The sequence below is a fragment of the Hyperolius riggenbachi genome, chromosome 6 (assembly GCF_040937935.1).
Source record: "Hyperolius riggenbachi isolate aHypRig1 chromosome 6, aHypRig1.pri, whole genome shotgun sequence".
Taxonomy (NCBI): domain Eukaryota; kingdom Metazoa; phylum Chordata; class Amphibia; order Anura; family Hyperoliidae; genus Hyperolius; species Hyperolius riggenbachi.
In genome coordinates, this window is record NC_090651.1 from 5,438,139 (window position 1) to 5,462,837 (window position 24,699).

General features: G+C 52.0%; 1 protein-coding gene across 5 annotated transcripts in view; it reads left to right on the plus strand.

The window, feature by feature from the left end:
- Positions 1-24,699, plus strand: part of CASZ1 (castor zinc finger 1) — a 440,241-nt gene that overhangs the window by 282,935 nt on the left and 132,607 nt on the right. Inside the window, exon 1 of one of the 5 annotated variants that reach the window (XM_068238775.1) lies at positions 3,431-3,461. The exons of the other annotated variants lie outside the window; for them this stretch is intronic. Coding sequence (XP_068094876.1) covers positions 3,437-3,461 — 25 coding nt within the window. The 5' untranslated portion in view covers positions 3,431-3,436. Of the gene's footprint in view, positions 1-3,430; positions 3,462-24,699 lie in introns of those variants that run through there. 5 annotated transcript variants of the gene reach the window in all.

Genomic DNA, 24,699 nt, shown 5'->3' on the forward strand with positions numbered 1-24,699 from the left:
CCTATGATAAACATACCGATTGGCTGTACAGTATCGAGTAACACCTGCTTCTCGCAGATCTGAAATTAGCCATTCAGGTCCCAAGTTGTATTTACTCTACTCTCGGCTTAGAAACTCTCGTGGTTAATTTTAAAATAACTGAGTGAGCTTTGCACCATTTTGTAGGTCATTTATAATTATGAATTTACGATTATGCTTGATGAACCTCACCTTTCCCGATTCAGCTCCGGCAATTCATAAGCTGTGCCAAAATCTGTGAGGACCTCGGCCCTGGAGAACTGGACTTGGATTTAGTGTCATGAGGCTTGATGTCTTAGTACATGAGGCCCGATGTGTGATGTGCCATTTCTAGCAGACAGAGCACATGCAGGTCCCTTGCTTGATAGGCCTGCTTAGCAAGACATAGAGAGGCATCCTGGGAAGTTTATCACAGTAAAGCTGAACTGAACGTCTCACAAAACACACAAATAGGGTAAATAAATTAAAAGGTTGGTAACATATCCTAGTTCATTGAAAGATTTTCCCCTGATGAAGCTGGCGTGACAATAAATTGATCTTATTTGTGCCCTTCATGAGGTGACCTCACCTCGACTCTTAAGGGGCCCATACATTGGTTGATTTCAGCCATCGATCAATTCTATAGAATCGATCAGAAATCGATTCTATCAAATCTATCGATTTTCTGACAATTTCGATCGATTTGATCTATCTGACGGGATGGAAATTCTAAGTTGATCTGCTGCTTTAAGCAGATGGATGGCTCATAGAGTTGCATTGGATCTAATGGTGCAATCATGCATTTAGATCAATTTCCAATACATTTCATTCTGAAATTTATTGGATATCTGTTCCTAGTGTGTGGCACACGTTAGATAGATTCCTGTCAGATTGGACTTGACAGGCATCTGCCAGAAATCTATTTGATAGTCAAATCTGCTGCAAATCTATAAGTGTATGACCATCTTAAGGCCTCTTTTCCACGAGCAGTTGAACTGTGTGCTTAGCAAGCAGTTGCCAGGCAGCAGTGAGCAGTTACCAGGCAGCAGGGAGCAGTTGCCAGGCAGCAGGGAGCAGTTGCCAGGCAGCAGGGAGCAGTTGCCAGGCAGCAGTGAGCAGTTACCAGGCAGCAGTGAGCAGTTACCAGGCAGCAGTGAGCAGTTACCAGGCAGCAGTGAGCAGTTATCAGGCAGCAGTGAGCAGTTGTGAGAGTTTCAGTGGGATTTCACTGCCTATCAACTGCCCGTGGAAAAGAGGCCTAAGCTACTCCTCAGGAGGCCTCATTCTTGCCTTCTGGTTGTACTGTTCCCTCCTCAGGGGCTCACACGCCCTTACTCCCCCCCACACACACACATATCTCTGCTTCTCCAAAGTGGAGGACTATTGTAGCGTGTGGACCAGAGTCCAGAGGAGAGACCCCAGCAGAGTGGTAGACATTCCCATGAGGCCCGATATCGGCAGCCATTGTGTGGGAGGCGCCCATCTCACATTTGGAGGGAAACATCTGGAGTGGTTCCAAGGCCCTCCCAGAGAAATACAAAGACGGGAGGAGCCCCGTAGAGGGTAGTGATTGGCTGCCCCGGGTAAATGTATTAACCAAAGCCAATATGGGACAAGAGGGGCAATGTTTGTACAAGCAGAGTAGCTAGCTATATTGAACAGAGTTTTTGACATAAAATTGATACGTAGGAAGAATCAATAAGCAGCGATCAATAAGAATCTTGATTAATAACTTATAATAGGATGTAATTACAGGAATCTGACAGCATCCATCATACAGATGGGGATGATCAATTAGATGCTAAACTTCCAAGCTGACCTGAATGTTGTTGCCAGTTTTATGCCGCTTGGAATAGGGCCAGACGCAGTTGATGCCAGTTGGGACTGTCCCAGTTCCAACCGGCATACAAACCGCAGCAAAATTTGCATCAACTTGGAAAATTAGCATTCCATTAGTGTACTGGTTAAAGGGATACTTAAGTGAAAAATAAAAAGTGATTTTTACTCACCTGGGGCATCCCTCAGCCCCCTGAAGCTGGATGGTGCCCTCGCAGCCTCGCTCCGATCCTCCTGTCCCCGCCGGCGGCTACTTCCGGGTTCGGCGACAGCCGCTGACAGGCTGGGAACGCGAGTGATTCTCAGCGTTCCCAGCCGCTATATCACCCTCTATGCTGCTATAGCGTATATGTTATATGCTATAGCAGCATAGAGGGTGATATAGCGTCTGGGAACGCGGAGAATCACTGGCGTTCCCAGCCTGTCGCCGAACCCGGAAGTAGCCGCCAGCGGGGACAGGACGATCGGAGCGGGGCTGCGAAGGCACCATACAGCTTCAGGGGGCTGAGGGATGCCCCAGATGAGTAAAAATCATTTTTTATTTTTGACTTAAGTATCCCTTTAAGGACTTTGTGTCAGAGGCAGAGCCCTTAACAGTACACTATCCAGGCCACTGCTGGACTAGAGGCATCTTCTAGTGTGCTCCCTGCCTTTATATTTATAATCTGATGTTTCTGGCCTCTTACTGGCAGGTTTTGGACTAATCCATTTCCTCATGGGGGATTCTTAGGGTTTTTTTTAATTATTATTCAAAAGCACTTACAAAACAACAGTTACTCAATCCAACTGCCACAGTATTGCACGAGAGGAGGCTGGCTGTCCAACATCTTTGTAGAGATCCTTGCCAGTTAGTGCTTTTAAAAAAATTAAGGAAACATTTATGTTCCCCATGAGAATATGACTAGTCTGAAGCCTGTCAGAAACTGGTCAGAACCATCATATTAAAAACACTTTACTGTAAGTGACAGCTACATAGAAAGAAAGTCATGTACAGTGCATTTCACCCCAGAATAAATGTATTAGATGTGTATATATACACGTATTATACAGTAAATGTGAGTTTTCCTCATGGTGTCCCTTTAAGGTTTGTTTACAGCGATCAGACATTTTATCTTTATTATAGTCCATGAATGACGTCCTCGCAGTATTTCGCATGATTCTGTCTAAGCCGCCCGACCTCCAGCCCCGTCCCGCGTTCTGTAGCGAGCCGCCTGTATTTAGTGTCGCCGGAGTTGAGTAATGCAGATCTTATTTCATGGTGCAAAAAAGGAAAAAAAAAAGCCTTTTCTTCGGTTATATTTTGCAATTGTTCTGTTGCAAAACAGACTCGAAAAGTTTGGGAGCTTTCAACAGAAACTGATTACTAATTCTGAACGAAAGACAAAGATTTAAACAAGACAATCGAGTCTGACCAGTTTTATTTTTATTTGAAGGAAAAAAAAACTTTACCGGTATAATTAATGTGTGTTTATTTGCTTGTTGCCGACTGCAACTGCCAAAAAAAGAAAAAACGTGTGGGACGAAACTCCAGGTGTAGGAATAATGCGGCTACAGAAGGCTCTGGAGGTAGGATGTGCGGGGACCGAGGGGAGGGAGACACAACATGGCAGACCACAGGAAGCAAGACGGTGAGCTGCTGCTTTCTCCTGTTTACATATTTTAGTTTGCTTTGTAGCTAAGATACTTTGACAAAGGTGCTGCCCATGCATTAAGTAAAGTATATATTTACATGCTTGTTAATTGACTCAGGTTTCACCAACATTTCACGGAGCGCAGTAATAGTGTCAGCTCCTGAACTTCGTGACTTTAGCTATGTCCAAACGCAGCAGGAACCGTAAAGAAATGTCTTCGTAAGGTAAAAATATCATCGCTAATATTGGAGGTTTAGAGTGAGCCTGTTTAAAGGGATCTCAGCTCTTCTAAACAATGTAATGCAAGACTTGTCTTCTGGCCAGGATCTCTAAGGGTACTAAAAACAAGGTGATCAAATATGAAGACCTTCTCCATGTCTTGTGGTGGTCACTGGTCCAGAGCTGTGGTCAGCTGATGGAGAGGCTCGGGATGTGGGTGGAGTCAGGTATACAGAGCTGTGGTCAGCTGATGTAAAGGCTCGGGATGTGGGAGGAGACAGGTATACAGCGCTGTGGTCAGTTGATGGAAAGGCTCGGGATGTGGGAGGAGACAGGTATACAGAGCTGTGGTCAGCTAATGGAAAGGCTCGGGATGTGGGAGGAGACAGGTATACAGAGCTGTGGTCAGCTGATGGAAAGGCTCAGATGTGGGAGGAGACAGGTATACAGAGCTGTGGTCAGCTGATGGAAAGGCTCGGGTTGTGGGAGGAGACAGGTATACAGCGCTGTGGTCAGCTGATGGAAAGGCTCGGGTTGTGGGAGGAGACAGGTATACAGAGCTGTGGTCAGCTGATGGAAAGGCTCAGGATGTGGGAGGAGACAGGTATACAGAGCTGTGGTCAGCTGATGGAAAGACTCGGGATGTGGGAGGAGACAGGTATACAGAGCTGTGCTGTGCTGATGGAAAGGCTCGAGTTGTGGGAGGAGACAGGTATACAGAGCTGTGGTCAGCTGATGGAAAGGCTCGGGTTGTGGGAGGAGACAGGTATACAGAGCTGTGGTCAGCTGATGGAAAGGCTCGGGATGTGGGAGGAGACAGGTATACAGAGCTGTGGTCAGCTAATGGAAAGGCTCGGGATGTGGGAGGAGACAGGTATACAGAGCTGTGGTCAGCTGATGGAAAGGCTCAGATGTGGGAGGAGACAGGTATACAGAGCTGTGGTCAGCTGATGGAAAGGCTCGGGTTGTGGGAGGAGACAGGTATACAGCGCTGTGGTCAGCTGATGGAAAGGCTCGGGTTGTGGGAGGAGACAGGTATACAGAGCTGTGGTCAGCTGATGGAAAGGCTCAGGATGTGGGAGGAGACAGGTATACAGAGCTGTGGTCAGCTGATGGAAAGACTCGGGATGTGGGAGGAGACAGGTATACAGAGCTGTGCTGTGCTGATGGAAAGGCTCGAGTTGTGGGAGGAGACAGGTATACAGAGCTGTGGTCAGCTGATGGAAAGGCTCGGGTTGTGGGAGGAGACAGGTATACAGAGCTGTGGTCAGCTGATGGAAAGGCTCGGGATGTGGGAGGAGACAGGTATACAGAGCTGTGCTGAGCTGATGGAAAGGCTCGGGATGTGGGAGGAGACAGGTATACAGAGCTGTGGTCAGCTGATGGAAAGGCTCGGGATGTGGGAGGAGACAGGTATACAGCGCTGTGCTGAGCTGATGGAAAGGCTCGGGATGTGGGAGGAGACAGGTATACAGAGCTGTGGTCAGCTGATGGAAAGGCTCGGGATGTGGGAGGAGACAGGTATACAGAGCTGTGGTCAGCTGATGGAAAGGCTCGGGATGTGGGAGGAGACAGGTATACAGAGCTGTGGTCAGCTGATGGTAAGGTTCGGGATGTGGGAGGAGACAGACTATCCAGAGCTGTGGTCAGCTGATGGAAAGGCTCGGGATGTGGGAGGAGACAGACTATCCAGAGCTGTGCTGAGCTGATGGAAAGGCTCGGGATGTGGGAGGAGACAGGTATACAGAGCCGTGGTCAGCTGATGGAAAGGCTCGGGATGTGGGAGGAGACAGACTATCCAGAGCTGTGGTCAGCTGATGGAAAGGCTCGGGATGTGGGAGGAGACAGACTATCCAGAGCTGTGCTGAGCTGATGGAAAGGCTCGGGATGTGGGAGGAGACAGGTATACAGAGCTGTGGTCAGCTGATGGAAAGGCTCGGGATATGGGAGGAGACAGGTATACAGAGCTGTGGCCAGCTGATGGAAAGGCTCGGGATGTGGGAGGAGACAGACTATCCAGAGCCGTGGTCAGCTGATGGAAAGGCTCGGGATGTGGGAGGAGACAGACTATCCAGAGCTGTGCTGAGCTGATGGAAAGGCTCGGAATGTGGGAGGAGACAGACTATCCAGAGCTATGCTGAGCTGATGGAAAGGCTCAGGATGTGGGAGGAGACAGACTATCCAGAGCTGTGCTGAGCTGATGGAAAGGCTCGGGATGTGGGAGGAGACAGGTATACAGAGCTGTGGTCAGCTGATGGAAAGGCTCCGGGATGTGGGAGGAGACAGGTATATAGAGCTGTGGTCAGCTGATGGAAAGGCTCGGTATGTGGGAGGAGACAGGTATACAGAGCTGTGGTCAGCTGATGGAAAGGCTCAGGATGTGGGAGGGGACAGGTATACAGAGCTGTGGTCAGCTGATGGAAAGGCTCAGGATGTGGGAGACAGGTATACAGAGCTTTGGTCAGCTGATGGAAAGACCTCGGGGATGTGGGGGGAGAAAGGTATACAGAGCTGTGGTCAGCTGATGGAAAGGCTCGGGATGTGGGAGGAGACAGGTATATAGAGCTGTGCTGAGCTGATGGAAAGGCTCAGGATGTGGGAGGAGACAGGTATACAGAGCTGTGGTTAGCTGATGGAAAGGCTCAGGGTGTAGGAGGAGTCAGGTATACAGAGCTGTGGTCAGCTGATGGAAAGGCTCGGGGTGTAGGAGGAGTCAGGTATACAGAGCGGTGGTCAGCTGATGGAAAGGCTCGGGATGTGGGGGGAGACAGGTATACAGAGCTGTGGTCAGCTGATGGAAAGGCTCGGGATGTGGGAGGAGACAGGTATACAGAGCTGAGCTGATGGAAAGGCTCGGGATGTGGGAGGAGACAGGTATACAGAGCTGTGGTCAGCTGATGGTAAGGATCGGGATGTGGGAGGAGACAGGTATACAGAGCTGTGCAGAGCTGATGGAAAGGCTCAGGATGTGGGAGGAGACAGGTATACAGAGCTGTGGTCAGCTGATGGAAAGGCTCAGGATGTGGGAGGAGACAGGTATACAGAGCTGTGCTGAGCTGATGGAAAGGCTCAGGATGTGGGAGGAGACAGGTATACAGAGCTGTGGTTAGCTGATGGAAAGGCTCGGGGTGTAGGAGGAGTCGGGTATACAGAGCTGTGGTTAGCTGATGAAAAGGCTCGGGATGTGGGAGGAGACAGGTATACAGAGCTGTGCTGAGCTGATGGAAAGGCTCGGGATGTGGGAGGAGACAGGTATACAGAGCTGTGGTCAGCTGATGGAAAGGCTCGGGATGTGGGAGGAAACAGGTATACAGAGCTGTGGTCAGCTGATGGAAAGGCTCGGGATGTGGGAGGAGACAGGTATACAGAGCTGTGGTCAGCTGATGGAAAGGCTCGGGATGTGGGAGGAGATAGGTATACAGAGCTGTGGTCAGCTGATGGAAAGGCTTGGGATGTGGGAGGAGACAGGTATACAGAGCTGTGGTCAGCTGATGGAAAGGCTCGGGATGTGGGAGGAGACAGGTATACAGAGCTGTGGTCAGCTGATGGAAAGGCTCGGGATGTGGGAGGAGACAGGTATACAGAGCTGTGGTCAGCTGATGGAAAGGCTCGGGATGTGGGAGGAGACAGGTATACAGAGCTGTGGTCAGCTGATGGAAAGGCTCGGGATGTGGGGGGAGACAGGTATACAGAGCTGTGATCAGCTGATGGACAGGCTCGATATGTGGGAGGAGACAGGTATACAGAGCTGTGCTGAGCTGATGGAAAGGCTCGGGATGTGGGAGGAGACTGGTATACAGAGCTGTAGTCAGCTGATGGTAAGGATCGGGATGTGGGAGGAGAGAGGCTATTCAGAGCTGTGGTCAGCTGATGGAAAGGCTTGGGATGTGGGAGGAGAAAGGTATACAGAGCTGTGCTGAGCTGATGGAAAGGCTCGGGATGTGGGAGGAGACAGGTATACAGCGCTTTGGTCAGCTGATGGAAAGGCTCGGGATGTGGGAGGAGACAGGTATACAAAGCTGTGGTCAGCTGATGGAAAGGCTCGGGATGTGGGAGGAGATAGGTATACAGAGCTGTGGTCAGCTGATGGAAAGGCTTGGGATGTGGGAGGAGACAGGTATACAGAGCTGTGGTCAGCTGATGGAAAGGCTCGGGATGTGGGAGGAAATAGGTATACAGAGCTGTGGTCAGCTGATGGAAAGGCTCGGGATGTGGGTGGAGTCAGGTATACAGAGCTGTGCTGAGCTGATGGAAAGGCTCGGGATGTGGGAGGAGACAGGTATACAGAGCTGTGGTCAGCTGATGGAAAGGCTCGGGATGTGGGAGGAGACAGGTATACAGAGCTATGGTCAGCTGATGGGAAGGCCCGGGATGTGGGAGGAGACAGGTATACAGAGCTGTGGTCAGCTGATGGAAAGGCTCGGGATGTGGGAGGAGACAGGTATACAGAGCTGTGGTCAGCTGATGGAAAGGCTCGGGATGTGGGAGGAGACAGGTATACAGAGCTGTGCTGAGCTGATGGAAAGGCTCGGGATGTGGGAGGAGACAGGTATACAGAGCTGTGGTCAGCTGATGGAAAGGCTCGGGATGTGGGAGGAGACAGGTATACAGAGCTGTGGTCAGCTGATGGAAAGGCTCGGGATGTGGGAGGAGACAGGTATACAGAGCTGTGGTCAGCTGATGGAAAGGCTCGGGATGTGGGAGTAGAGAGGCTATACAGAGCTGTGCTGAGCTGATGGAAAGGCTCGGGATGTGGGAGGAGACAGGTATACAGAGCTGTGGTCAGCTGATGGAAAGGCTCGGGATGTGGGAGGAGACAGGTATACAGAGCTGTGGTCAGCTGATGGGAAGGCCCGGGATGTGGAAGGAGACAGGTATACAGAGCTGTGGTCAGCTGATGGTAAGGATCGGGATGTGGGAGGAGACAGGTATACAGAGCTGTGGTCAGCTGATGGAAAGGCTCGGGATGTGGAAGGAGACAGACTATCCAGAGCTGTGCTGAGCTGATGTAAAGGCTCGGGATGTGGGAGGAGACAGCTATACAGAGCTGTGGTCAGCTGATGGAAAGGCTCGGGATATGGGAGGAGACAGGTATACAGAGCTGTGGTCAGCTGATGGAAAGGCTCGGGATGTGGGAGGAGACAGACTATCCAGAGCCGTGGTCAGCTGATGGAAAGGCTCGGGATGTGGGAGGAGACAGACTATTCAGAGCTGTGCTGAGCTGATGGAAAGGCTCGGAATGTGGGAGGAGACAGACTATCCAGAGCTGTGCTGAGCTGATGGAAAGGCTCAGGATGTGGGAGGAGACAGACTATCCAGAGCTGTGCTGAGCTGATGGAAAGGCTCGGGATGTGGGAGGAGACAGGTATACAGAGCTGTGGTCAGCTGATGGAAAGGCTCGGGATGTGGGAGGAGACAGGTATACAGAGCTGTGGTCAGCTGATGGAAAGGCTCGGTATGTGGGAGGAGACAGGTATACAGAGCTGTGGTCAGCTGATGGAAAGGCTCAGGATGTGGGAGGGGACAGGTATACAGAGCTGTGGTCAGCTGTTGGAAAGGCTCAGGATGTGGGAGACAGGTATACAGAGCTTTGGTTAGCTGATGGAAAGGCCTCGGGGATGTGGGGGGAGAAAGGTATACAGAGCTGTGGTCAGCTGATGGAAAGGCTCAGGATGTGGGAGGAGACAGGTATATAGAGCTGTGCTGAGCTGATGGAAAGGCTCAGGATGTGGGAGGAGACAGGTATACAGAGCTGTGGTTAGCTGATGGAAAGGCTCAGGGTGTAGGAGGAGTCAGGTATACAGAGCTGTGGTCAGCTGATGGAAAGGCTCGGGGTGTAGGAGGAGTCAGGTATACAGAGCGGTGGTCAGCTGAAGGAAAGGCTCGGGATGTGGGGGGAGACAGGTATACAGAGCTGTGGTCAGCTGATGGAAAGGCTCGGGATGTGGGAGGAGACAGGTATACAGAGCTGAGCTGATGGAAAGGCTCGGGATGTGGGAGAGACAGGTATACAGAGCTGTGGTCAGCTGATGGTAAGGATCGGGATGTGGGAGGAGACAGGTATACAGAGCTGTGCTGAGCTGATGGAAAGGCTCAGGATGTGGGAGGAGACAGGTATACAGAGCTGTGGTCAGCTGATGGAAAGGCTCAGGATGTGGGAGGAGACAGGTATACAGAGCTGTGCTGAGCTGATGGAAAGGCTCAGGATGTGGGAGGAGACAGGTATACAGAGCTGTGGTCAGCTGATGGAAAGGCTCGGGATGTGGGAGGAGACAGGTATACAGAGCTGTGGTCAGCTGATGGGAAGGCCCGGGATGTGGGAGGAGACAGGTATACAGAGCTGTGGTCAGCTGATGGAAAGGCTCGGGATGTGGGAGGAGATAGGTATACAGAGCTGTGCTGAGCTGATGGAAAGGCTCGGGATGTGAGACTTTTGCCTGAATTACTCATGAATAGAAGTCATTTGGTTTTGTATGTTGTGGGTTCTTTGATTTTGAATTAGGAACTAGCAATGGAGTGTTCACTTTTTATTTAGATAAATGACAGCCTAGATAATACCAAGCCCTTGTTATTAGTGGGCAGTAACAATTGTTGATACAGCAGCGTACACACTGTATGTACTCTTCCCTTTATCACCCTATTTCCTGCCTTCGGCATTCAGTGAGTCATGTTTTCATACTTGTGCTCTGATATGGGCTATAATGATGTCACTGTGACATCAGACGTGATGCGGCATCTTCCCTGCATATCTGGAGCTACTGTGGAAGAAATCTGTTATAAATGTCACATATTTGGAAAATACTCAGAGTAAGCAGAGATATCCCTCCAGCAGTATGGCGAGGTCTGGGCCCTGCGTTCTGATCCCTCCAGCAGTACGGGGAGGTCTGGGCCCTGCGTTCTGATCCCTCCAGCAGTACGGGGAGGTCTGGGCCCTGCGTTCTGATCCCTTCAGCAGTACGGCGAGGTCCGAGCTCTGCGTTCCGATCCCTCCAGCAGTACGGCGAGGTCTGGGCCCTGCGTTCTGATCCCTCCACCAGTACGGCGAGGTCTGGGCCCTGCGTTCTGATCCCTCCAGCAGTACGGCGAGGTCTGGGCCCTGTGTTCTGATCCCTCCAGCAGTACGGCGAGGTCTGGGCCCTGTGTTCTGATCCCTCCAGCAGTACGGCGAGGTCTGGGCCCTGCGTTCTGATCCCTCCAGCAGTACGGTGAGGTCTGGGCCCTGCGTTCTGATCCCTCCAGCAGTACGGCGAGGTCTGGGCCCTGCGTTCTGATCCCTCCAGCAGTACGGCGAGGTCTGGGCCCTGCGTTCTGATCCCTCCAGCAGTACGGCGAGGTCTGGGCCCTGCGTTCTGATCCCTCCAGCAGTACGGCGAGGTCTGGGCCCTGCGTTCTGATCCTTCCAGCAGTACGGCGAGGTCTGGGCCCTGTGTTCTGATCCCTCCAGCAGTACGGCGAGGTCTGGGCCCTGCGTTCTGATCCCTCCAGCAGTACGGCGAGGTCTGGGCCCTGCGTTCTGATCCCTCCAGCAGTACGGCGAGGTCTGGGCCCTGCGTTCTGATCCCTCCAGCAGTACGGCGAGGTCTGGGCCCTGTGTTCTGATCCCTCCAGCAGTACGGCGAGGTCTGGGCCCTGCGTTCTGATCCCTCCAGCAGTACGGTGAGGTCTGGGCCCTGCGTTCTGATCCCTCCAGCAGTACGGCGAGGTCTGGGCCCTGCGTTCTGATCCCTCCAGCAGTACGGCGAGGTCTGGGCCCTGCGTTCTGATCCCTCCAGCAGTACGGCGAGGTCTGGGCCCTGCGTTCTGATCCCTCCAGCAGTTCGGCGAGGTCTGGGCCCTGCGTTCTGATCCCTCCAACAGTACGGCGAGGTCTGGGCCCTGCATTCTGATCCCTCCAGCAGTACGGCGAGGTCTGGGCCCTGCGTTCTGATCCCTCCAGCAGTACGGCGAGGTCTGGGCCCTGCGTTCTGATCCCTCCAGCAGTACGGCGAGGTCTGGGCCCTGCGTTCTGATCCCTCCAGCAGTACGGCGAGGTCTGGGCCCTGCGTTCTGATCCCTCCAGCAGTACGGCGAGGTTTGGGCCCTGCGTTCTGATCGCTCCAGCAGTACGGCAAGGTCTGGGCCCTGCGTTCTGATCCTTCCAGCAGTACGGCGAGATCTGGGCCCTGCGTTCTGATCCCTCCAGCAGTATAGCGAGGCCTGGGCCCTGCGTTCTGATCCCTCCAGCAGTACGGTGAGGTCTGGGCCCTGCGTTCTGATCCCTCCAGCAGTATGGCGAGGTCTGGGCCCTGTGTTCTGATCCCTCCAGCAGTATGGCGAGGTCTGGGCCCTGCGTTCTGATCCTTCCAGCAGTATGGCGAGGTCTGGGCCCTGCGTTCTGATCCCTCCAGCAGTACGGTGAGGTCTGGGCCCTGCGTTCTGATCCCTCCAGCAGTAGGGCGAGGTCTGGGCCCTGCGTTCTGATCCCTCCAGCAGTATGGCGAGGTCTAGGCCCTGCGTTCTGATCCCTCCAGCAGTATGGCGAGGTCTGGGTCCTGTGTTCTGATCCCTCCAGCAGTATGGCGAGGTCTGGGTCCTGTGTTCTGATCCTTCCAGCAGTATGGCGAGGTCTGGGTCCTGTGTTCTGATCCCTCCAGCAGTATGGCGAGGTCTGGGTCCTGTGTTCTGATCCCTCCAGCAGTATGGCGAGGTCTGGGCCCTGCGTTCTGATCCCTCCAGCAGTATGGCGAGGTCTGGGCCCTGCGTTCTGATCCCTCCAGCAGTATGGCGAGGTCTGGGTCCTGTGTTTTGATCCCTCCAGCAGTATGGCGAGGTCTGGGTCCTGATCCCTCCAGCAGTATGGCGAGGTCTGGGTCCTGTGTTCTGATCCTTTCAGCAGTATGGCGAGGTCTGGGCCCTGCGTTCTGATCCCTCCAGCAGTACGGCAAGGTCTGGGCCCTGCGTTCTGATCCCTCCAGCAGTATGGCGAGGTCTGGGCCCTACGTTCTGATCCCTCCAGCAGTATTGCGAGGTGTGGGCCGTGCGTTCTGATCCCTCCAGCAGTATGGCGAGGTCTGGGCCCTGCATTCTGATCCCTCCAGCAGTATGGCGAGGTCTGGGCCCTGCGTTCTGATCCCTCCAGCAGTATTGCGAGGTGTGGGCCCTGCGTTCTGATCCCTAGAGCAGTATGGCGAGGTCTGGGCCCTGCGTTCTGATCCCTCCAGCAGTATGGCGAGGTCTGGGTCCTGTGTTTTGATCCCTCCAGCAGTATGGCGAGGTCTGGGTCCTGTGTTTTGATCCCTCCAGCAGTACGGCGAGGTCTGGGCCCTGCGTTCTGATCCCTCCAGCAGTACGGCAAGGTCTGGGCCCTGCGTTCTGATCCCTCCAGCAGTATGGCGAGGTCTGGGCCCTGCGTTCTGATCCCTCCAGCAGTACGGCGAGGTCTGGGCCCTGCGTTCTGATCCCTCCAGCAGTATGGCGAGGTCTGGGCCCTACGTTCTGATCCCTAGAGCAGTATGGCGAGGTCTGGGCCCTGCGTTCTCACACAGGTGATTTGTTGGTTATCGGGTTAGCTGTGAAAGCCGTGTGCTTCGGACGTGTGCGTGAGATGTTACAGAAACCAGATGCCAGCAAAAACTCAAGTGGAACTTTCTCTAAAAATATCCCCAACATGTATCAGTTCATCAGCAGCACCAAATCACCATCACACTGCTGCAGGAGGTAAAAATGTCCCTTTTCCTGCCATGAAGACACAGTCCCACCAACTCTATCCTCCAGTTTATACTCTAGCCTTATAATACAGCCTGGAAGGGGTAGATGTTTATGAATTGGAAGTGTTTGAAGAGGCCCTGTAGTGACATATAGCAGAATGCAGCAAAGAGGCCCTGTAGTGACATATAGCAGAATGCAGTAAACAGGCCCTGTAGTGACATATAGCAGAATGCAATAAAGAGGCCCTGTAGTGACATATATCAGAATGCAGTAAAGAGGCCCTGTAGTGACATATAGTAGAATGCAGTAAAGAGGCCCTGTAGTGACATATAGCAGAATGCAGTAAAGAGGCCCTGTAGTGACATATAGCAGAATGCAGTAAATAGGCCCTGTAGTGACATATAGCAGAATGCAGTAAAGAGGTCCTGTAGTGACATATAGCAGAATGCAGTAAAGAGGTCCTGTAGTAATATATAGCAGAATGCAGTAAAGAGGCCCTGTAGTGACATATAGCAGAATGCAGTAAAGAGGCCCTGTAGTGACATATAGTAGAGTGCAGTAAAGAGGCCCTGTAGTGACATATAGCAGAATGCAGTAAAGAGGCCCTTTAGTTAGTGACATATAGCAGAATGCAGTAAAGAGGCCCTGTAGTGACATATAGCAGAATGCAGTAAAGAGGCGCTGTAGTGACATATAGCAGAATGCAGTAAAGAGGCCCTGTAGTGACATATAGCAGAATGCAGTAAAGAGGCGCTGTAGTGACATATAGCAGAATGCAGTAAAGAGGCCCTGTAGTGACATATAGCAGAATGCAGTAAAGAGGCCCTGTAGTGACATATAGCAGAATGCAGTAAAGAGGCCCTGTAGTGACATATAGCAGAATGCAGTAAAGAGGCCCTGTAGTGACATATAGCAGAATGCAGTAAAGAGGCCCTGTAGTGACATATAGCAGAATGCAGTAAAGAGGTCCTGTAGTGACATATAGTAGAATGCAATAAATAGGCCCTGTAGTGACATCTAGCAGAATGCAGTAAAGAGGCCCTGTAGTGACATATAGTAGAGTGCAGTAAAGAGGCCCTGTAGTGACATATAGCAGAATGCAATAAATAGGCCCTGTAGTGACATATAGCAGAATGCAGTAAAGAGGCCCTGTAGTGACATATAGCAGAATGCAGTAAAGAGGCCCTGTAGTGACATATAGCAGAATGCAGTAAAGAGGTCCTGTAGTGACATACAGCAGAATGCAATAAATAGGCCCTGTAGTGACATACAGCAGAATGCAATAAATAGGCCCTGTAGTGACATATAGCAGAATGCAGTAAAGAGACCCTGTAGTGACATATAGCAGAATGCAGTAAAGAGGCCCTGTAGTGACATATAGCAGAATGCAGTAAAGAGGTCCTGTAGTGACATATAGCAGAATGCAGTAAAGAGGCCCTGTAGTGACATATAGCAGAATACAGTAAAGAGGCCCTGTAGTGACATATAGCAGAATGCAGTAAAGAGGCCCTGTAGTGACAAATAGTAGAATGCAGTAAAGAGGTCCTGTAGTGACATATAGTAGAATGCAATAAATAGGCCCTGTAGTGACATCTAGCAGAATGCAGTAAAGAGGCCCTGTAGTGACATATAGCAGAATGCAATAAATAGGCCCTGTAGTGACATATAACAGAATGCAGTAAAGAGGCCCTGTTGTGACATATGGCAGAATGCAGTAAATAGGCCCTGTAGTGACATATAGCAGAATGCAGTAAAGAGGCCCTGTAGTGACATATAGCAGAATGCAATAAATAGGCCCTGTAGTGACATATAGCAGAATACAGTAAAGAGGCTCTGTAGTGACATATAGCAGAATGCAGTAAAGAGGCCCTGTAGTGACATGTAGCAGAATGCAGCAAAGAGGCCCTGTAGTGACACATAGCAGAATGCAGTAAAGAGGCCCTGTAGTGACATATAGCAGAATGCAGTAAAGAGGCCCTGTAGTGACATATAGCAGAATGCAGTAAAGAGGCCCTGTAGTGACATATAGCAGAATGCAGTAAAGAGGCCCTGTAGTGCCATATAGCAGAATGCAGTAAAGAGGCCCTGTAGTGACATATAGTAGAATGCAGTAAAGAGGCCCTGTAGTGACATATAGCAGAATGCAGTAAAGAGGCCCTGTAGTGACATATAGTAGAATGCAGTAAAGAGGCTCTGTAGTGACATATAGCAGAATGCAGTAAAGAGGCCCTGTAGTGACATATAGTAGAATGCAGTAAAGAGGCTCTGTAGTAACATATAGCAGAATGCAGTAAAGAGGCCCTGTAGTGACATATAGCAGAATGCAGTAAAGAGGCCCTGTAGTGACATATAGCAGAATGCAGTAAAGAGGCCCTGTAGTGACATATAGTAGAATGCAGTAAAGAGGCCCTGTAGTGACATATAGTAGAATGCAGTAAAGAGGCTCTGTGGTGACATGTAGCAGAATGCAGTAAAGAGGTCCTGTAGTGACATATAGCAGAATGCAGTAAAGAGGCCTCGTGGTGACATATAGTCGAATGCAGTAAAGATGACCTGTAGTGACTTATAGTAGAATGCAGTAAATTAGTCAGGATACCCACTGTTATGGAAATTTCCCTGGTTTCAGCATCAGAAAAAACGTGTGTGTGTGTGTGTGTGTGTGTGTGTGTGTGTGTGTGTATATATATATATATATATATATATATATATATATATATATATATATATATATATATATATATATATATATACACACACACACCGCAGTGGGTGCAGGTGTTGCTGGTATGGGTACATGCAGTGGGTGCAGGTGTTGCTGGTATGGGTACATGCAGTGGGTGCAGGCGTTGCTGGTATGGGTACATGCAGTGGGTGCAGGCATTGCTGGTATGGGTACATGCAGTGGGTGCAGGCGTTGCTGGTATGGGTACATGCAGTGAGTGCAGGCGTTGCTGGTATGGGTACATGCAGTGGGTGCAGGTGTTGCTGGTATGGGTACATGCAGTGAGTGCAGGCGTTGCTGGTATGGGTACATGCAGTTGGTGCAGGCGTTGCTGGTATGGGTACATGCAGTGGGTGCAGGAGTTGCTGGTATGGGTACATGCAGTGGGTGCAGGCGTTGCTGGTATGGTTACATGCAGTGGGTGCAGCGTTGCTGGTATGGGTACATGCAGTGGGTGCAGTGTTGATGGTATAGGTACATGCAGTGGGTGCAGGCATTGCTGGTATGGGTACATGCAGTGGGTGCAGGAGTTGCTGGTATGGGTGCATGCAGTGGGTGCAGTGTTGCTGGTATGGGTACATGCCGTGGTGCAGACATTGCTGGTATGGGTACATGCAGTGGGTGCAGGCATTGCTGGTATGGGTACATGCAGTGGGTGCAGTGTTGCTGGTATGGGTACATGCAGTGGGTGCAGGCATTGCTGGTATGGGTACATGCAGTGGGTGCAGCGTTGCTGGTATGGGTACATGCAGTGGGTGCAGGTGTTGCTGGTATGGGTGCATGCAGTGGGTGCAGTGTTGCTGGTATGGGTACATGCAGTGGGTGCAGGTGTTGCTGGTATGGGTACATGCAGGGGGTGCAGGTGTTGCTGGTATGAGTACATGCAGTGGGTGCAGGCGTTGCTGGTATAGGTACATGCAGTGGTTGCAGGCATTGCTGGTATGGGTACATGCAGTGGGTGCAGGTATTGCTGGTATGGGTACATGCAGTGGGTGCAGGTGTTGCTGGTATGGGTGCATGCAGTGGGTGCAGGTGTTGCTGGTATGGGTGCATGCAGTGGGTGCAGGTGTTGCTGGTATGGGTGCATGCAGTGGGTGCAGGTGTTGCTGGTATGGGTGCATGCAGTGGGTGCAGTGTTGCTGGTATGGGTACATGCAGTGGGTGCAGTGTTGCTGGTATGGGTACATGCAGTGGGTGCAGTGTTGCTGGTATGGGTACATTGCAGTGGGTGCAGTGTTGCTGGTATGGGTACATTGCAGTGGGTGCAGTGTTGCTGGTATGGGTACATGCAGTGGGTGCAGTGTTGCTGGTATGGGTACATTGCAGTGGGTGCAGTGTTGCTGGTATGGGTACATGCAGTGGGTGCAGTGTTGATGGTATAGGTACATGCAGTGGGTGCAGGCATTGCTGGTATGGGTACATGCAGTGGGTGCAGGAGTTGCTGGTATGGGTGCATGCAGTGGGTGCAGTGTTGCTGGTATGGGTACATTGCAGTGGGTGCAGTGTTGCTGGTATGGGTACATGCAGTAGGTGCAGGCATTGAGTGGGCACACTGCAGTGGGTGATGGTACGCACAACGTTGTCACACTGACATTTGTAGGACGGGCACACAGCCTGCCAAGGTCTCCTGCTGTATTTTTTACTGAAATGTAAAGATGCACGTTTTTTTCGGGTCTTCAATTTAGCATTGGAGAATTTTATAATTTAGTAATTAAAATCTCTGATAGGCTTTAGAAATTGCGGCTAATTGAATTTAATGGGAAGATGATTTTCAATTTTATTTGATTATAGGGACCCCTGGCATTGGCATTTATGGGAAAAAAATGGAGAACGCACTGTGTGGGCTGGGATGGCAGAATTGAATTGGGGGTAATCTGATTTTCTCATCATGGCTTTCACTATAATTTTCCTATAATTTTCCATTAGATATCTAGTTTACAAATACTCACTAAGAAGCCTAGAGAAAGGAGGCTGCCAGCTAACAGGATTAGAGAGACGAAGAGGCCAGTGTGCCAACTGTGCTTATGTAAACACGCTGCCACGCCTTAGTACACAAAGCCAGGCGAACATACATGCACAAACTGGTACGCACTGCAGGGACCGGGCAAACACCCCCACAATCCACCTGTGCAATATCAGCGAGCTCAAACGCCGGGGGCCTGCGGATTACAGGGGACACAAACGCCAGGGGTCTGCTGATTACAGGGGGGACACAAACGCTGGGGGTCTGCTGATTACAGGGGACACAAATACCGGGGGTCTGCTGATTACAGGGACAGAAACGCCAGGGGTCTGCTGATTACAGGGGACACAAACGCTGGGGGTCTGCTGATTACAGGGGACACAAATACCGGGGGTCTGCTGATTACAGGGACAGAAACACCAGGGGTCTGCTGATTACAGGGGACACAAACACCAGGGGCCTGCGGATTACAGGGGACACAAACGCCGGGGTCTGCTGATTACAGGGGACACAAACGCCGGGGGCCTGCTGATTACAGGGGACACAAACGCCGGGGGTCTGCTGATTAGAGAGGACACAAACGCCGGGGTCTGCTGATTACAGGGGACACAAACGCCGGGGGTCTGCGGATTACAGGGGACACAAACGCCGGGGGTCTGCTGATTACAGGGGACACAAATGCCGGGGGTCTGCTGATTACAGGGGACACAAACGCCGGGGGTCTGCTGATTACAGGACACAAACGTCGGGGTCTGCTGATTACAGGGGACACAAATGCCGGGGGGTCTGCTGATTACTGGGGACACAAACGCCGGGGGTCTGCTGATTACAGGGGACACAAACGCTGGGGGTCTGCTGATTACAGGGGACACAAACGCCAGGGGTCTGCTGATTACAGGGGACACAAATGCCGGGGGGTCTGCTGATTACTGGGGACACAAACGCCGGGGGTCTGCTGATTACAGGGGACACAAATGCCGGGGGTCTGCTGATTACAGGGGACACAAACGCCGGGGGTCTGCTGATTACAGGGGACACAAATGCCAGGGGTCTGCTGATTACAGGGACACAAACGTCGGGGGTCTGCTGATTACAGGGGACACAAACGCCGGGGGTCTGCTGATTACAGGGGACACAAACGTCGGGGGTCTGCTGATTACAGGGACACAAACGCCAGGGGTCTGCTGATTACAGGGGACACAAACGCCAGGGGTCTGCTGATTATAAGGGGGGACAGAAACGCCAGGGGGTCTGCTGATTACAGGAGACACAAACGCCGGGGGTCTGCTGATTACAGGGGACACAAACGCCGGGGGTCTGCTGATTACAGGGGGTGACACTAACGCCAGGGGTCTGCTGATTACAGGGGACACAAATGCCGGGGTCTGCTGATTACAGGGGGGACACAAACGCTGGGGGTCTGCTGATTACAGGGGACACAAATACCGGGGGTCTGCTGATTACAGGGACAGAAACGCCAGGGGTCTGCTGATTACAGGGGACACAAACGCCCGGGGTCTGCTGATTACAGGGGACACAAATGCCGGGGGGTCTGCTGATTACAGGGGACACAAACGCCGGGGTCTGCTGATTACAGGGGACACAAACGCCCGGGGTCTGCTGATTACAGGGGACACAAACGCCGGGGGTCTGCTGATTACAGGGGACACAAATGCCGGGGGTCTGCTGATTACAGGGGACACAAACGCCGGGGGTCTGCTGATTACAGGGGACACAAACGCCGGGATCTGCTGATTACAGGGGACACAAATGCCGGGGGGGTCTGCTGATTACAGGGGACACAAACACTTGAGGGTCTGCTGATTACAGGGGACACAAACGCCGGGGTCTGCTGATTACAGGTGACACTAACGCCAGGGGTCTGCTGATTACAGGGGACACAAATGCCGGGGAGTCTGCTGATTACAGGGGACACAAATGCCGGGGGTCTGCTGATTACAGGGGACACTAACGCCAGGGGTCTGCTGATTACAGGGGGTGACACTAACGCCAGGGGGCTGCTGATTACAGGGGACGCAAACGCCCGGGGTCTGCTGATTACAGGGGATAGAAACGCCGGGGTCTGCTGATTACAGGGGGGGGGGGGGGTGGAGGCCTTATGCTGGGTACACACGATGAGATTTCCCGTTCGATTCCCGGATCGATTCGATTAAATCAAACATGTTCGATTGGATTTCGATCGTTTTTTCCGTCGATTTTGCATACCTATCATGAAAAAATCGATCGAAATCCAATCGAACATGTTTGATTTAATCGAATCGATCCGGGAATCGAACGGGAAATCTCATCGTGTGTACCCAGCATTAGAGTGCAATACATACACTACATGACACATTCTGTACATAGACATATGACTATGGTGGGATTAGAGTGTGAGCATGTGACATGACTATGTACTCTGTAATGTGCTGCAGAAGATGTCAGTGCTATATAAATACATAATAATAATATGGTAGGACATTAGACTATGACTATGGTAGGATTAGAGTGTGAGCCCCTCTGAGGACAGTCAGTGACATGACAATGTACTCTGTGTACAGTGCTGCAGAAGTTGTCAGTGCTACATAAATACATAATAATAATATGGCAGGACATTACACTATGACTATGGTAGGATTAGAGTGTGAGCTCCTCTGAGGACCGTCAGTGACATGACTATGTACTCTGTAATGTGCTGCAGAAGATGTCACTGCTATATAAATACATAATAATAATATGGTAGGACATTAGACTATGACTATGGTAGAATTAGATTGTGAGCTCCTCTGAGGACAGTCAGTGACATGACTATGTACTCTGTAATGTGCTGCAGAAGATATCAGTGCTATATAAATACATAATAATAATATGGTAGGACATTAGACTATGACTATGGTAGGATTAGATTGTGAGCTCCTCTGAGGACAGTCAGTGACATGACTATGTACTCTGTAATGTGCTGCAGAAGATGTCAGTGCTATACAAATACATAATAATAATATGGTAGGACATTAGACTATGACTATGGTAGGATTAGAGTGTGAGCCCCTCTGAGGACAGTCAGTGACATGACTATGTACTCTGTAATGTGCTGCAGAAGATGTCAGTGCTATACAAATACATAATAATAATATGGCAGGACATTACACTATGACTATGGTAGGATTAGAGTGTGAGCTCCTCTGAGGGCAGTCAGTGACATGACTATGTATTCTGTAAAGTTCTGGGGAAGATGTCGGCGCTATATGAGTACTAAACAATAATAATCGTGGTGAGGCCGGGAGGTTGGCGTGTGTGTGGCAGATTGGACTGTGTGTATTGCTGATTGCAGTGGATGTACGGTTAGTGGGGAGGTTGGCACGTGTGGCAGATTGTACTGTGTGTATCGCTGATTGCTGTGGAGGGGGAGGCTGGGAGGTTGGTGTGTGTGGCAGATTGGCTGGGAGGTTGGCATGTGTGGCAGATTGTACTGTGTGTATTGCTGATTGCTGTGGAGGGGGAGGCTGGGAGGTTGGTCTGTGTGTGTGGCAGATTGGCTGGGAGGTTGGCATGTGTGGCAGATTGTACTGTGTGTATCGCTGATCGCTGTGGAGGGGGAGGCTGGGAGGTTGATGTGTGTGTGTGTGTGGCAGATTGTACTGTGTGTATCGCTGATCGCTGTGGAGGGGGAGGATGGGAGGTTGGTGTGTGTGTGGCAGATTGGCTGGGAGGTTGGCACTTGTGGCAGATTGTTCTGTGTGTATTGCTGATCGCTGTGGAGGGGGAGGCTGGGAGGTTGGTCTGTGTGTGTGGCAGATTGGCTGGGAGGTTGGCATGTGTGGCAGATTGTACTGTGTGTATCGCTGATCGCTGTGGAGGGGGAGGCTGGGAGGTTGATGTGTGTGTGTGTGTGTGTGGCAGATTGTACTGTGTGTATCGCTGATCGCTGTGGAGGGGGAGGATGGGAGGTTGGTGTGTGTGTGTGGCAGATTGGCTGGGAGGTTGGCACTTGTGGCAGATTGTTCTGTGTGTATTGCTGATCGCTGTGGAGGGGGAGGCTGGGAGGTTGGTCTGTGTGTGTGGCAGATTGTACTGTGTGTATCGCTGATCGCCGTGGAGGGGGAGGATGGGAGGTTGGTCTGTGTGTGGCAGATTGGCTGTGAGGTTGGCATGTGTGGCAGATTGTACTGTGTGTATCGCTGATCGCTGTGGAGGGGGAGGCTGGGAGGTTGGTCTGTGTGTGGCAGATTGGCTGGGAGGTTGGCATGTGTGGCAGATTGTACTGTGTGTATTGCTGATCGCTGTGGAGGGGGAGGCTGGGAGGTTGGTCTGTGTGTGTGGCAGATTGGCTGGGAGGTTGGCATGTGTGGCAGATTGTTCTGTGTGTATCGCTGATCGCTGTGGAGGGGGAGGCTGGGAGTTTGGCACGTGTGGCAGATTGTACTGTGTGTATCGCTGATCGCTGTGGAGGGAGAGGCTGGGAGGTTGGTCTGTGTGTGTGGCAGATTGGCTGGGAGGTTGGCATGTGTGGCAGATTGTACTGTGTGTATCGCTGATCGCCGTGGAGGGGGAGGATGGGAGGTTGGTCTGTGTGTGGCAGATTGGCTGGGAGGTTGGCATGTGTGGCAGATTGTACTGTGTGTATCGCTGATCGCTGTGGAGGGGGAGGCTGGGAGGTTGGTGTGTGTGTGGCAGATTGGCTGGGAGGTTGGCATGTGTGGCAGATTGTACTGTGTGTATTGCTGATCGCCGTGGAGGGGGAGGCTGGGAGGTTGGCATGTGTGGCAGATTGTACTGTGTGTATCGCTGATCGCTGTGGAGGGGGAGGATGGGAGGTTGGTCTGTGTGTGGCAGATTGGCTGGGAGGTTGGCATGTGTGGCAGATTGTTCTGTGTGTATCGCTGATCACTGTGGAGGGGGAGGCTGGGAGGTTGGTCTGTGTGTGTGGCAGATTGTACTGTGTGTATCGCTGATCGCCGTGGAGGGGGAGGATGGGAGGTTGGTCTGTGTGTGGCAGATTGGCTGTGAGGTTGGCATGTGTGGCAGATTGTACTGTGTGTATCGCTGATCGCTGTGGAGGGGGAGGCTGGGAGGTTGGTCTGTGTGTGGCAGATTGGCTGGGAGGTTGGCATGTGTGGCAGATTGTACTGTGTGTATTGCTGATTGCTGTGGAGGGGGAGGATGGGAGGTTGGTCTGTGTGTGGCAGATTGGCTGGGAGGTTGGCATGTGTGGCAGATTGTACTGTGTGTATCGCTGATCGCTGTGGAGGGGGAGGATGGGAGGTTGGTGTGTGTGTGGCAGATTGGCTGGGAGGTTGGCTTGTGTGGCAGATTGTACTGTGTGTATCGCTGATCGCTGTGGAGGGGGAGGCTGGGAGGTTGGTCTGTGTGTGTGGCAGATTGGCTGGGAGGTTGGCATGTGTGGCAGATTGTACTGTGTGTATCGGTGATCGCTGTGGAGGGGGAGGCTGGGAGTTTGGCACTTGTGGCAGATTGTTCTGTGTGTATCGCTGATCGCTGTGGAGGGAGAGGCTGGGAGGTTGGTCTGTGTGTGTGGCAGATTGGCTGGGAGGTTGGCATGTGTGGCAGATTGTACTGTGTGTATCGCTGATCGCCGTGGAGGGGGAGGATGGGAGGTTGGTCTGTGTGTGGCAGATTGGCTGTGAGGTTGGCATGTGTGGCAGATTGTACTGTGTGTATCGCTGATCGCTGTGGAGGGGGAGGCTGGGAGGTTGGTCTGTGTGTAGCAGATTGGCTGGGAGGTTGGCATGTGTGGCAGATTGTACTGTGTGTATTGCTGATCGCTGTGGAGGGGGAGGCTGGGAGGTTGGTCTGTGTGTGTGGCAGATTGGCTGGGAGGTTGGCATGTGTGGCAGATTGTTCTGTGTGTATCGCTGATCGCTGTGGAGGGGGAGGCTGGGAGTTTGGCACGTGTGACAGATTGTACTGTGTGTATCGCTGATCGCTGTGGAGGGAGAGGCTGGGAGGTTGGTCTGTGTGTGTGGCAGATTGGCTGGGAGGTTGGCATGTGTGGCAGATTGTACTGTGTGTATCGCTGATCGCCGTGGAGGGGGAGGCTGGGAGGTTGGTCTGTGTGTGTGGCAGATTGGCTGGGAGGTTGGCATGTGTGGCAGATTGTACTGTGTGTATCGCTGATCGCCGTGGAGGGGGAGGCTGGCATGTGTGGCAGATTGTACTGTGAGTATCGGTGATCGCCGCGGAGGGGGAGGCTGGGAGGTTGGCACGTGTGGCAGATTGTACTGTGTGTATCGCTGATCGCTGTGGAGGGGGAGGATGGGAGGTTGGTCTGTGTGTGGCAGATTGGCTGGGAGGTTGGCATGTGTGGCAGATTGTACTGTGTGTATCGCTGATCGCTGTGGAGGGGGAGGATGGGAGGTTGGTGTGTGTGTGGCAGATTGGCTGGGAGGTTGGCATGTGTGGCAGATTGTACTGTGTGTATCGCTGATCGCTGTGGAGGGGGAGGATGGGAGGTTGGTGTGTGTGTGTGTGGCAGATTGGCTGGGAGGTTGGCACGTGTGGCAGATTGTACTGTGTGTATCGCTGATCGCTGTGGAGGGGGAGGCTGGGAGTTTGGCACGTGTGGCAGATTGTACTGTGTGTATCGCTGATCGCTGTGGAGGGAGAGGCTGGGAGGTTGGTCTGTG